The sequence below is a fragment of the Dipodomys spectabilis genome, unplaced genomic scaffold (genome assembly GCF_019054845.1).
Source record: "Dipodomys spectabilis isolate Male_0828 unplaced genomic scaffold, ASM1905484v1 ptg000076l, whole genome shotgun sequence".
Classification (NCBI taxonomy): Eukaryota; Metazoa; Chordata; class Mammalia; order Rodentia; family Heteromyidae; genus Dipodomys; species Dipodomys spectabilis.
The window spans coordinates 1775794-1789076 of NW_024870753.1; the positions used below are offsets into that span (position 1 = coordinate 1775794).

Sequence of the window (13283 nt, forward strand, 5' to 3'; positions counted from 1 at the left end):
CTCAGGCAGATCTTGAGAGTCTAAAGCCATGGCTCTGCTCTCAAAAAGAGTAAAATTTGATCCAACAGTCGGACTGCCTCCCCATTTGCCAAGAAGAACTAGCCCTCACCTGTTGGCATGGCCCAGTCAGAGAATAGGTTCAAATCCCAGCGGAAGACACAGCTCTGGCTGGTGGGATTCTCTAGGCTGCAGGCCAGAGACTTCCCCCAGGCACACCCCTTTTTGGAAAGCTCAAGCCTACCCCGGGAGGCAACTGGGAAACTGTGTTCTGAGCAGAAGCGCCATGAAATCTGGGGGTGGGGTGGGGTGATGGGGGGGTCTGCGGGACCTCTAGGGCTATGGGGGAAGGGAAAGAACTCTTAGCCCTTCCCCGATACCAGACAGAGAAACTTCTCAAGAATCTGTGCCTCCACCTGGGGCCTCTCCCCAGGAGGCCCCCTCCGGGCCCCGCCCCCGGCCCCTCGGGTGGCCTCCCCTCCCCCAGCCCGCCCCGCCCCCCTCGCGCCGGCCCCGCCCCCGCGGCCCTCGGGGTTCCGAGGGCGGTTGGCCGCAGCCCGCGCGTCACTGGCCGGTCGGAGCGGCTGGGCGCACGGGCGGAGAGCCGGCTCTGGGGTTGGGGCTGGAAGCTGCAGAGTTTTCGGAGGCCGGCCGGCCGGCCCGGGTGTAAGAAAATGGGAGTGGGGCCCGAAGGAGGCCGAGGGGAAGGGAGAGAGCCGGGAGGTGCAGGAGACCCCGGGAACGGGGGAGCCCAGCACTCTGGGGGCGGGGGGCAGAGGGGAGTCACCGGGTCGGGGGCGCGGCCCTGGGGGGAATGGTGGATGGACGGACGGACGGACGCGGGAGTCTCAGGCAGCGCCACCCTCCGGCCGTGAGGGCCCGGCGAGGATGCCCTGGAGCCCGAGGCATCCTCGGGGACCCCGGTGCAGACACACGGGGCGGTGCGACCCGGCGGAGCTCAGGGACAGCACGCCGGCCCCGCGGACCGTCGGAGAGCTGCAGCGGCGGGCGCCCGGTGCTCGGTTTGTAGGCAGTGTAATTAGCTGATTGTACCTCGGTGCTTTACAATCACTAACTCCACTGCCATCAAAACAAGGCACAGCATCACCCGCAGCCCCACCCCGCCGGCCCGCCCGCCGAGGCGTCGATCCTCCCGCACGCGGTCCCAGCGCCGTGCTGCAGGCCCCGCGGAAAGGCGGGATCGTCAGCGGTCTCTCGGAGTCCCCAACACCCCGGCGAGCAGCCCCCCCCCACTCACCCCCCTGGTGGCAGAGCCAAAGAGACGGGCGGAGAAGCCCTGCCCGCAACAGTTACCGCTCTGGGCTATGATGTCCGGGGCCTTCACTTTGCATTCTCTAGAAGGATCTATTCCCTCACCAGGCCTACAACTAAAGTGAAGCACGAATGAACCAGTGCCCGGCCAGGCACAGCGAATTGGAGACACCCCACTGCAAGGTTTTGGTTCGGGGGAGAAGGGGGGGGGGGGCTTTGTATCTTTATTTCTGTGAGTCTAGTTACTAGGCAGTGTAGTTAGCTGATTGCTGACCGTACCAATCACTAACCACACGGCCAGGTAAAAAGACTGGGATTCGTCCAGCCGAGCTGCCTGCGCCAACCATGGGTATGGGAGAAGACTGCTCAGCGTAGAGAAGAGCTAGCACTGGGCTGGTGTGTGTGTGTGTGTGTGTGTGTGTGTGTGTGTGTGTGTGTGTGTGTGTGTGTGTGTGTGTGTGTGCGCGCGTGTGTCTGTCTGCATCTTTTTCAATACGCCCACAGGCTCTTGGCTGTTAAATGTCTTACATTTTCAATGATCAGTCTGGACTTTCTGCGATGCCATAGTGTGACATTTCGAATAAAGTGCCACGGAACGTCGGTTACGGAGATTTGCCACGTGTCGTACTTCTTTCCCAAGCTGGCCTCGCGAGGTCCATCCCAGCTCCTGACACAATTTTATCGCAGTCACCGAAAGGGTTCAATTGGTTCCTGGATCAACGAAGTCTGGGGAGAGCTACCCACACCCCCGGGGTGAACACGTCATTGCGGATAGGCTAACACTTTGCACAACGTGTCGTGCAGGGACAACCCGGTCCACTCAACTGGACAGTCACCACTTCGGACGGCTGTAACGCTAGGCAACTTTTTGATGGGCACGATGATGAAATGTTAACATTTCAAGTCCAGTTGGGTAAAAAAAAATGGTCACAAAAGATGAGAAAAGCTAAATAAAACCCCGTAGACACGGTACACGGCTGTGGCTAGCTGGGAACTAGCTTCTGCGCGCTAGGCTTTAACGGCCCCACCGGACTGGAGCGTCACGGGGTGGGCTGAGCACCGGTACCTCCGTCTGACCGGGGTCGGTACTGCGGCCTGGGCTGAGGAGGGAGGGCCGATTTAGGGTACAAGAGGCTAAAGTGCTCCCTCACTGACTCCCCGACAGGACGGGACAAGACGCCAAGACGATGCTTTGACTGAGATCACCGCGGAAGTGGGCTTCGGATGGGCCACGAGTTGGCCGGAAGGGACCCCCCCCCAAGACCTACTCACAAAACCAAGGGCTTCCAGCAGTGGCTGTTACCAACCAGGCGAGGGGGCGGGGCCAGGAAGGGGGCGGGGGGCTGAGCTGGGAGAAGCGTCCTGAGTTGCCATGGAAACGAAGCCCCGAGGCAGTCCCAGCAGCCCGAAGGAGGGGGCCCAGGAAATCTGCCCCCCTGGGTTACTGGTGTTTGCCGGCTGCTCGGAGCAGGAGGTCAGCTTGGCTAAGCAGTTCTGGCTCGGGGCTTCCATGTATCCCCCCACCGAGTCGCAGCTGGTGCTGAGCAGAGGCAGCAGTCAGCGCCTGGCGGTGGCAAAGCCCTCTAAGTCCGCTCCGTCCGGTGAGTACCCTTCTAAGCCGACTCAGTGCTGGCAGTAATTCCTTCTGCACGCTAATCCACCCCAAGGAGACCCGACAGATACATTTCCAGCAGAAACTGCCCAAATAACAAACTTCATCTCACACGTGTAGAAGATACAAGCACATCTAAACAACTATATAGTTACTAAAACTTCCCAGCGGTCTTTCCACCCAAAAAGGATCAGGAGCGATGATACTTCTCCATCTAAAAACGACATGCTAAGAGTTTCTTAAACGATGCCATCGGTCTGGCAAGCAGTATGAAATGATCCATACAGATGTTGGCTAAAAGGTGATTAAGGATATTTTACTACTTGCATAATTGAGTTCAAATTTGAAAGCCCTAGAGAAGTTGAAGGCAAGTCAACTTTAGGAACCAAGTTCACTGGCCAGTAAGCCCGCAGGGACCCCTAGACTGTTTTATGGGTACAAAACATTCAGTCAGCTTTAATATTTTGGTCTTTTCCAATCATTTCTTTGCTTCCCATTTGTATTTTCCAGGGAAGAAACCTGGCCAGTCTGATCTCCTCGAGCATATCAGTAAGTACCAAATTTAATGCTTTTCAACATTCAGTTCTTCAGAAAAATGGGTAGAGTATGGGGTACAACACATTTTGGTGTACCATATGGGTTGTATACCTAGGCCTTGCCCTGGGGACCACACTATGTACTGGAGGATAATGCCCGAATCTATAAGAGTTGACAGAAATGTAGACACTGGAACTCTGATTCTACACATAGGTCTTTTAAGAGACCTTTACTTGTCTCCATTCAAACTTACTCATCATCTAAAGACATGAGCATTCCCTGCAGTAACAGCTAGTTAATTCAATTGTTTATAAATCTGGTTATAAAGGTTCAAGACACAGCATGTATTCCTGTATACCTTCCTATTCTTTAAAATTATCTAATTTCATACCGATGTTATTAAAAATCATGATAAGAGTGTTTCCAATGGAATTTTACTTTATTTCCTCTAGAAACTGAAGATATATTTGCTAAAGCCCTAAAGCAACAGGAATCTGAGGAAAAAGAAAAGTACCTCAAAAAGGTAGGCCCATATGTCAGGTCTTTCCATTTTCATTGAATTTCTAAATAATTTGAATTTTATTTATTGGTGCTGGGGACATTATTTTTTGACACATGGAAATAAAATTTCTTTCTGATATATCAACTTAGAAAAAATTTTATTGGAATTTTAAATGAAAATTTAAAATTTTTTGTAGAATTAAAAATCCTATACTTCAGTTATTCTTGGTCTCTTCCAAAGCGTACAGATGCATAGGAACAACAGAATCAGAGAAACAGAGAAAGATAGAAAATAGAGAAACACAGAAAGATAGATTTGAATTTTCCATTATGGTTTCAAACCATGCAGAATATGAAAATAACAAAAAAGTTATATAAGACTAGGAAAAAATGTCACAGAATCATCTTAATAGGTCAAAAGTAAATGGTCAGAAAATTGAGCCTGTCATTTAGACCTGTTCAACTAAGTAGCTTGGTGTAGTCAAACCAACTGAGCATAGGTCTCTTTTTGGCAACGTGCCTTGTTTGCTTTTCATGATACAGGCATAGACTTTAACTCAGCAATTAATACGGTGATTTATAGCAACATTTTGCTTGGTTCATGGATAAAAATTTTTCCTGTAATTGTTCCTGTATTGTAAAGCCAAGACAGAAGCTTTTGGTTTGGCCCAGTGTCTTTAATCACTGAAAATGTTGGCTAACTCTGAAGGATGTATCAGAAATTCTACATAAATTACAGAACAAGACACTTAGGTTTATTGATCATAACAATTCACTCTGTGGAATACTGGTGATCCCCCCGCCCCAAGAAATAGGTAACTAATAATAATTAGTATTTTCTTTTCCTTTTTTGGGCGGGGGGTCGGTTGTGGGGCTTGAACTCTGGGCCTGGGAACTGTCCCTGAGCTCTACAGCTCAAGGCACTGCTCTACCACTTGAGCCACAGGAACCACTTCTGGTTTTCTGGTGGTTAATTGGAGAAAAGAGTCTCGTGGACTTTCCTGCCTGGGCTGCCTTTGAACCGCAATCCTAAGAGCTCATCCTTCTGAGGAGCTAGGATTACAGAAGGGAGCCACCAGCACCCAACTGTATTTTCTTTTCTTTTTAGGATAGTTTGTACTCTGCATATTTATACCAGAACCTCACAGGGATAAATAAAGGCATAATTTTCAGTAAGTAAAGCATTATTAGAAGTCAACTTCCTTGGCACTTTTGGGATTTAATTTTTGGGGATCCTGTCATGGGGCCTGAACTCTGGGCCTGGGTGCTATCCTTCAGCTCTTCAGCTCAAGGCTAGCACGCTACCACTTGAGCCATAGCACCACTTCCAGCTTTTTTTTCTGCTTATGTGGTGCTGAGGAATCGAACCCAGGGCCTCATGCATGCAAGGCAAGGGCTCTACCACTGAGCCACCTTCTCAGCCCCTTGGGATTTAATTTTTATTGTATTTCATTTTAGAAAAGGATTAAAAACAAAAAGTTAAAGTATCAGTTTTGTTAGCTTTTGTCAAACAATAAGAATAATACAAGTTGCACATAAATATAATACTAACAGACTATAATATTAATCATCTTAAAACTAAGCTGGTACATGCCTGTAATGTCAGTCAGGAAGACGGTGAAGGTAGAAAAATCTCGGTTGGAGGCTAGTCCCAGGAAAGAGCATGAGACATTATCTAAAAACAAATTAAAATAAAAAGGGGTGGGGCTATATTTAAAATGGTAGAATGCTTGCCTAGCATGCTTGAGGTCTGGAGATTGAGCCCTAGTACTTGTAAATCATGACTACAACTACCACCACTATCATCATCATCATCATCTTAAAACTAGTTTCTTTACCTTGGGTCCATCCATTTATTAACTATTCAATAAGTTCAAAAATTATTGAAAGCCTTCAGTGTGCAAGTACTATACTAGATGCTGGGTTACAAAGATAAGAAGTGGCCCCTGATCTCAGGAGAGAAGACTGCCTGTTCAAGTCCCTTTCCATCTCTCCCCGTCCCCACCCTCCAGCCAAAGTTGTAAAGTTCGTCCTCAGAGGGCCAAGTTTCAAAGGATATAGAGTTGTCAAAGAATATGCAAAGCCTTCACGAAGCACTTCCTATCTTCCCAATAGAAAATCACTACTCCTCTATCTTGCTTCTTGTTCTTTCCATGGCTCCCCATTTCCTACAGATTAATGACCAACTCCTCAGCATGTTGAATTTCTTCTTCAACTTGACCATAACTTCACTAACTCTCTTACCAGTCTCCCTTGCTCATGCTGTGACACTTAGGAATGTTTACTCTCTCCTACATGTGCTTCTGAATTGAAGAATTGGTTAAATACATTTTTGCTATACCTAAATACACACAATATCTGCCAAGCTGTACATTAAGCCAAGGGATCCTGCAATGCAGATGTCTATTTGCCAACAGCAGAAGATAAAAGGCATTACAAAACAGTGAACCAGCAGAAAAGAAGGACATTATTAACTAAACTATGCCTTCTGGAAATATAAGAAAACTTAGTACTGTACACTACTAGTCTACTGATATAATACTGTTAGTCAATTTTCATTACTGTAACAAAACTACTAAGGTGTTTTTTTTTTAAGATTTTTTTTCTTAGCTGGACATTGGTGGCTCACACCTGTAATCCTGTGGCTCAAAGTGGTAGAGTGCTGGCCTTGAGCAAAAAGCTCAGAAAATTTAAAAAACAAATTTAAAAACCTCAGGGCTTGGGCACTATCCCTGAGCCTCTTTGTGTTCAAGGCTAGCATTCTACCACTAGAGCCACAGGGCCACTTCTGGTTTTTTTCTGAGTAGTTTATTAAAAATAAGAAGAACCTCATGGACTTTCCTACCTCAGCTAGCTTCAAACCTCGACCATCAGATCTCAGCCTCCTAAGTAGCTAGGATTATAGGCATGGGCCACCAGAGTACAGCAAAAAAAAAAAGGGGGGGGGAATATTTTTAAACAGGAGGGGCTGGGAATGTGGCTTAGTGGTAGAGTGCCTGCCTAGCACGCATGAAGCCCTGAGTTCAATTCCTTAGTACCACATAAACAGAAAAAGCCAGATGTGGTGTTGTGGCTCTAGTGATAGAATGGTAGCCTTGAGCAAAAGAGGCTCAGGGACAGTGCCCAAGCCTAGTTCAAGCTCTAGGACTGGCCAAAAAAAAAGGAAAGAATCTGGATATAATGCTGATAGCCTATAACCCCATCTATGCACTGGAGGTTTGGATGGGAGGATCCTGGTTAGAGACTAGCCTAAGGTAAAAGTAAGACACTGTACTTTCTGAAATAAGAAAAAAGTAAAATATATGTGAGCATGGTTCATGGTTCAAGCAGTAGAGCACTTGCCTAGCAAAGGCAAGGCATTGAGTTCAAACTCTAGTATTACCAAGAAAAAAGCTAGGGGAGGGGGAGGGAGGTTGATTTTAACTCATAGTTTTGTGAGTTTTATGCTGTGGTTGGTTATCTCCATTGCTTTTGGGCCGGTGGCAAGGAAGCAAACCATAACAGAAACATGTGGTGGAGGAACAGCTTTACCTTTTGGCTAGACACAAAAAAGAGATATTTTTCTATGGTGCTTTGGGGGGTGGGGGCATGTGTGTGCGTGCACACACACATGCTAGGGACTAAACCCAAAGCTCCATGCATGTAAGATGTCTACTTAGCACTGACTACCCAGCTGAGATGTTTCAACCTGGAAAATTTTTCCCTTTTTTTTTTGGGGGGGGTGGGGGGGGTCCGGTAGTGGGACCTGAACTCTGTGCCTGGGTGTTGTCCCTCAGCTCTTCAGCTCAAAGCTAGCACTCTACCACTTGAGCCACAGTGCCATTTCTGGCTTTTTCTGCTTATGTGGTGCTGAGGAATTGAACCCAGGGCCTCATGCATGCAAGACAAGCACTCTACCACTGAGCCACCTTCCCAGCCCTGAAATGTATCTTTTAAACTAATAAAACTTTTACAATGACCTGTTTGAGATCTTTACATGCTTTGAACAAATATATTGATAAATAAATTCAAGATATAATTTCCCACCTTAAAGTGAGTATAAATATCTCCCATATATTCTCTTAAAAGTTTATTCTTCCACTTACTGCTTAATATTAATGAAAATCTAAAAATTTATTTTCTCTAAGTGCCTTTATAGCCCTCTTTGCCCCAACAGATACTGATTTTCAGCTCTGCCAATTATTAGCAAGTTTTTGTTTCAGTTCACTGTGCTTCAATTTCCTTACCTATGAAATAACTACGTTATAGTTACTGTATTAAGAATGAAGTGAACCAGTACATAGAAGACATTGCTTGGCATTTAGTAAGTGCTCAATAAAATACTTTCATTACTGTAAAACTTTTTAAACTTTAATGTTATTCTCTATTTTAGAATATTCTCCAGGTATACATTATAAATGCTTTGGGTTCATAGAAAGAATACTATTAATCACAACAACTATTTCTGTGATGGATTTCCATGGCAGGAAATCAAAAACAATTGAGTCTGTCAAGATTAAATGGCTTACTATGTCCATAAAGGAAACCTTATAGCTCTGTAGTGGACCATTATTCTTCCTCTGAGAGTTCTGAAGTAGTCTGGAAACATTAGAATAAATGAATAGTCAGCTAATTCTTTGAAATCATAATGCTAATTTGCTTTTTAGTTTTGCCACCTTTAAAAAAGCTCTTTAGCTGATTATCTCTTTATGAAAAGAATTATAAATAATTCATTGGCTAGGAGAATGAAGAAGAGGTCAGAGACGTAGTTCAAGGCACATAGATAGATAGATAGATAGATAGATAGATAGCATATTTGGAAATGCCCACTTGGAATCCAAGTTTTAAAATGAGTGAGTTAAACCAAAGGTATTTTTATAAGGAAAATCTCAAGCTGCAGAGTATCTGAGATGGGGTATACATTGGGAATGGTCAGGAATGGGAAGCCATACTAGAGGCCACTGCAGACATCCTGTAGGGTGGTGATGGTGGCTTTGATGAGAAATGTGAGAGTGGGGTGAAGAAATGTAGATAAATTGATAGATGTTTAGGAAATGCTAGGATGTAGGTTATATGCTGTCCGCAGATGGTGAGGCATAGCAGGTACAGAGATCATGGTTTTCTGGCTTGCATCATGGTGGGTGGTGCCATTCTCTGAAGCAAGAACTAATAGATAAAGATCAAGTGTTGAGTGTTTTGAGAAGACAGATTAAAAGTTCACTTAGACTAACCAGTTTGAGGTGCCTTTAAATATGAAATAAGCTGGTGAATATCTGGCCCAAAAAGTCAGAGATGTATAAGTCAGCGAGGGAGTCTGAAAGTTGTTCATGTGGGGAGTCCCTCCTCTCCTCCTTAAGTCTTTATGGATAGGACAGGAAAAACATATCTGAAAGATAAAGTCAGACCCATCCACCCATTCATCGTATTTGTGTATCTACTATCGTGAAGAAAATTATTGCAGGAGAAATCATCAACTGCATATAGTTCAATTCACACAGTGAGAGCTAGTGCTTGAATATTATGATTCATCATATTTCAAATATAATGTTCACTCTATGCTCATGGGGTTTGTTTTTTTCAATATTAAAACCTCACATTGCTTTTCTTTTCTTTCTTTCTTTCTCTTTTTTTTTTTTTTGTCAGTTATGAAGCTTGAATTCAGGGACTAGGGGCTGTCCTTGACCTTTTTCTGCTCAAGGCTAGTGCTCTACCACTTTGAGCAGCAGCTCTACTTCCAGTTTTGTGGTAGTTAATTGGATATAAGAGTCTCACAGCCTAGGCTGGCTTCAAACTGTGATCCTCAGATCTCAGCCTTCTGTGTGGGTAGGATTACAAGCATGAGCCACCAGTGCTTGGCTCTCACATTGCTTTTATAAAAGATGTACCTTTGAAAGCACTATTAAGGCAGGTCTTTTAAATCACTTATAATTGAAACCCCTTCATACAGTCACTTACAGATAATTTAAAAATTAAAATAAATAAAATCATATATTTACCCTGCATGAATTTTCATCTATTTATGTGTATAAGTCTTTTGAAACAAACTATATTCTCCAAGCAATTATTATTGGTTTTCCATTAAAATATTTGCAACAGAACTAATAGACATATACATTTTCTTCCACATAACAGGTAAACTCTTACTGTGTTGAAATCCACATTAAAAATTGTCTTGAACTCCCTTTTATATAATTAGTGATAAGTTCTTTCCATTCTAATAAACTATTATTTTTAAGTGAAAATTATGTATGTCAGAGCTGGGAACTGAGCCACTATCAAGCCATTTCCAGGAGGTCTGGAGACACACTTAGATCTGTACCTTTTTTTTTCCCTGCAAGTCAGCAGAAAAAGTGTTCCTATCTATCATCCCCCATCCACTTGCATAGATTGCTGGAGCTAGGTCTCCCTGCTGCAGTCAGACTAATGCTGGAGAAAGCCTTTTCACTGATTATCCAGGCTGTCTCTCAAAGGGCATAGTAGATTATTACTATAATAGATGGAAATTCACTATATGACAGCTGTAGACATACATTGCCAATTTCACTCAATAGGTAGAGAATGGTATCGAATTCACAGAGTAAGATCATAGTTGAAGCATTCTATTGTCAAAGTCAACAAGCAAAAAAGAGCCCACAGTCTTCTGAAATGAAATCAAAATGAGAGGGCTGGGTTTTTTTGACTCATAGTTTCGTTTTTACCATGGCATGTTTTTCACTTTCCTCCACCTACTAAGGACTAAGATCCTATGTAGAATAAGAACCAAAATTCCCTAGTAGACTTATCAAACAGTTAACTCTAAATTGTGGGCACAGAATTAAAAATTAAAAGGTGGACCCTCAAGACAAAGAAAATGATATAATATTCTCTGTCTCTATTAAACCACATTGATTTTGCTCAATATTCCAAATTTGGGGATACAATCATATTTTATATTGGTAATTTAAAAATCCTATTAAAAATACTTAATTTATGTTAAATAAAATCATAGAAAGGTTGGGCATTGTGGCTTAAGCTTGAAATCCTGGCTACTAAAGAACACAGTTTGAGACTAGCCTGGGGGCGTGGAGTTTGCAAGACCCCATCTCAACCAATAAAAGCTGGGCAGAGCGATACATATCTGTCATTCCAGCGATATGGGAAATGTAAATAGAATCAGAATCATGGTCCAAGTCAGCCTAGGCATAAATGTGAGAACCTAGTCAAAGCAAGAATAGGGGACTATGCTCAAGTAGCTGAGCAACTTCCTAGCACAAGAACATGGACATGCCTACACACCCCAGTACCTGTATAACTCAACAATTCTTTAGCCCTTAACAATTTTTTATATAGTACCATGTGAACTATCAAGTAATTCATTTTCAAGTGAGTAAATTTAGGTGTGATAAAGGCCTTGTTCAGCTTATCATGCTTTGTAGGTCCAAAACACACATTTTCTTTTTTTTGGGGGGGGGCCCAGTCGTGGGGCCTGAACTCTGGGCCTGGGCACTGTCCCTCAGCTCTTCAGCTCAAGACTAGCGCTCTACCACTTGAGCCACAGCGCCACTTCCGGCTTCTTTTTGCTTATGTGGTGCTGAGGAATCGAACCCAGGGCCTCATGCATGCAAGGCAAGCGCTCTACCACTGAGCCACCTTCCCAGCCCCCAAAACACACATTTTAGAATATAAATTTTTCTATGAGAACAGAGAGTATATTTGTCTTTTCACAACAGTTAATCCTAATTCTTCATTTGTGAAGATTTCTAACTAAGTAATTCCTATAATCCTATATAATCTCAGGAGGCTAAGACTTGAGGATAGAAGTTCAAAGCCAGCCTGGGCAGACAAATCCACTAGACATTTATCTCCAGTTAACTAGCAAAAAGCCAACATCTCCAGCCCCTTTTTTGCTTTGGTTATTTTTGAGATAAGGTCTGGTTTTATGGTGTGGGCTATGATTTTCCTACCTGTATGTACTTCCCTGTGTTATTAGAGATGACAGATGCCTGCCTGACCATTGGTTGAGATGGAGAGTCTTGGGAACATTTTTTTTTTTGCAGGGGAGGGGGATGGTCTTGGGGCTTGAACTCTGGGCTTGGACACTGTCCCTGCGCTCTTCAGCTCAAGGTGAACGCACTACTGCTTGAGCCACAGCACCACTTCCAATTTTCTAGTGGTTAATTGGAGATAAGAGTCTCACAAACTTTTCTACCCAGGCTGGCTTTGAACCATGATCCTCAGATCTCAGCCTCCTGAATAGCTAGGATTACAGGCATGAGCCACTGGTGCCCGGCTCTTGGGAAGATTTTTATACCCAGGCTGGCCTTGAACCATGACCCCTCATCTGCCTCCCAAGTAGCTAGGATTACAGGATTCAGCCGCTAATTATTTACATCTTTTAGAAGTCACTGTGCCCAAGTATTATCTATTTTAATAAACTCAAAAATATTAGCTGTATTATCCTCTATCATTATTTCAAGCTGACCTTTCAACTTTGGTGTATTACCTGTAAATCTTTAGATTGTTTATTATTTTAGAGTTTTCTTGCGTGGTGCCAGTGGCTGACACCTGTAATCCTAACTTACACAGAAGACTGAGATCTGAGAATCACAGTTTGAAGCCAGCACAGGCAGGTAAATTCCTGAGACTCTTATCTCCAATTAATTATAGAAACACTGGAAGTGGAGGTGTGGTTCAAGTGGTAGAATGCTAGCCTTGAGCAAAAGACACTCAGGGACAGCACACAGGCCCAGGACTGGCAAAAAATAAGTGAATTTAATTAAATTAAAAAAAATTTAAAGCCGGGCACTGGTTGCTCACGCCTGTAATCCTAGCTACTCAGGAGGCTGAGATCTGAGGATCACGGTTCAAAGCCAGCCCAGGCAGAAAGCCTGTAAGACTCTGATCTCCAATAAACCACTAAAAAACCAGAAATGGCACTGTGGCTCAAGAGGTAGAGTGCTCGCCTTGAGCTGAAGAGTGCAGGGACAGCACCCAGGCCCAGAGTTCAAGCCCCACAACTGACAAAAAAAAAAAAAAAAAAATTAAAATGAGTCTTCTGGAAGTTTTTTTAAAGCCTATGTTAAGATTTTAGATTTAGTAATGGACTTATATAAATATCATTTTTCTTTATGGGCTTTTAATATTTCTACCATAAACATATTTTACATTTATATTCAATGGAAATAATCTTTTAGAGTTTTAATCCCATTTGAACAAATCTTTCCTTAATCTTAATCTATTTTCTACACCCTTTTTCTTCTCAGAACATCTATTCCTCTTATTATACCATAATATTTTTGAGAAATAACTATATATGGTGTACATTTAAAGCTCTTTGCTCACATTCTTCTACAATCTTCAGAACAACGGTTGAAAGCGCTGATTACCCACGTTTTCCAAATGAGGA

General features: G+C 43.7%; 2 protein-coding genes across 2 annotated transcripts in view; one reads left to right on the forward strand and one right to left on the reverse strand.

Moving 5' to 3' along the window:
• Positions 1-13283, reverse strand: part of Btg4 (BTG anti-proliferation factor 4) — a 45891-nt gene that overhangs the window by 14717 nt on the left and 17891 nt on the right. The gene's annotated exons all lie outside the window — the stretch shown is intronic.
• Hoatz (HOATZ cilia and flagella associated protein) lies at positions 2642-10479 on the forward strand. Its single transcript, XM_042682712.1, has 5 exons — positions 2642-2904; positions 3409-3422; positions 3871-3941; positions 8292-8303; positions 10450-10479. Exons 1-5 carry the CDS (start codon positions 2642-2644, stop codon positions 10477-10479), a joined length of 390 nt encoding a protein of 129 aa, XP_042538646.1.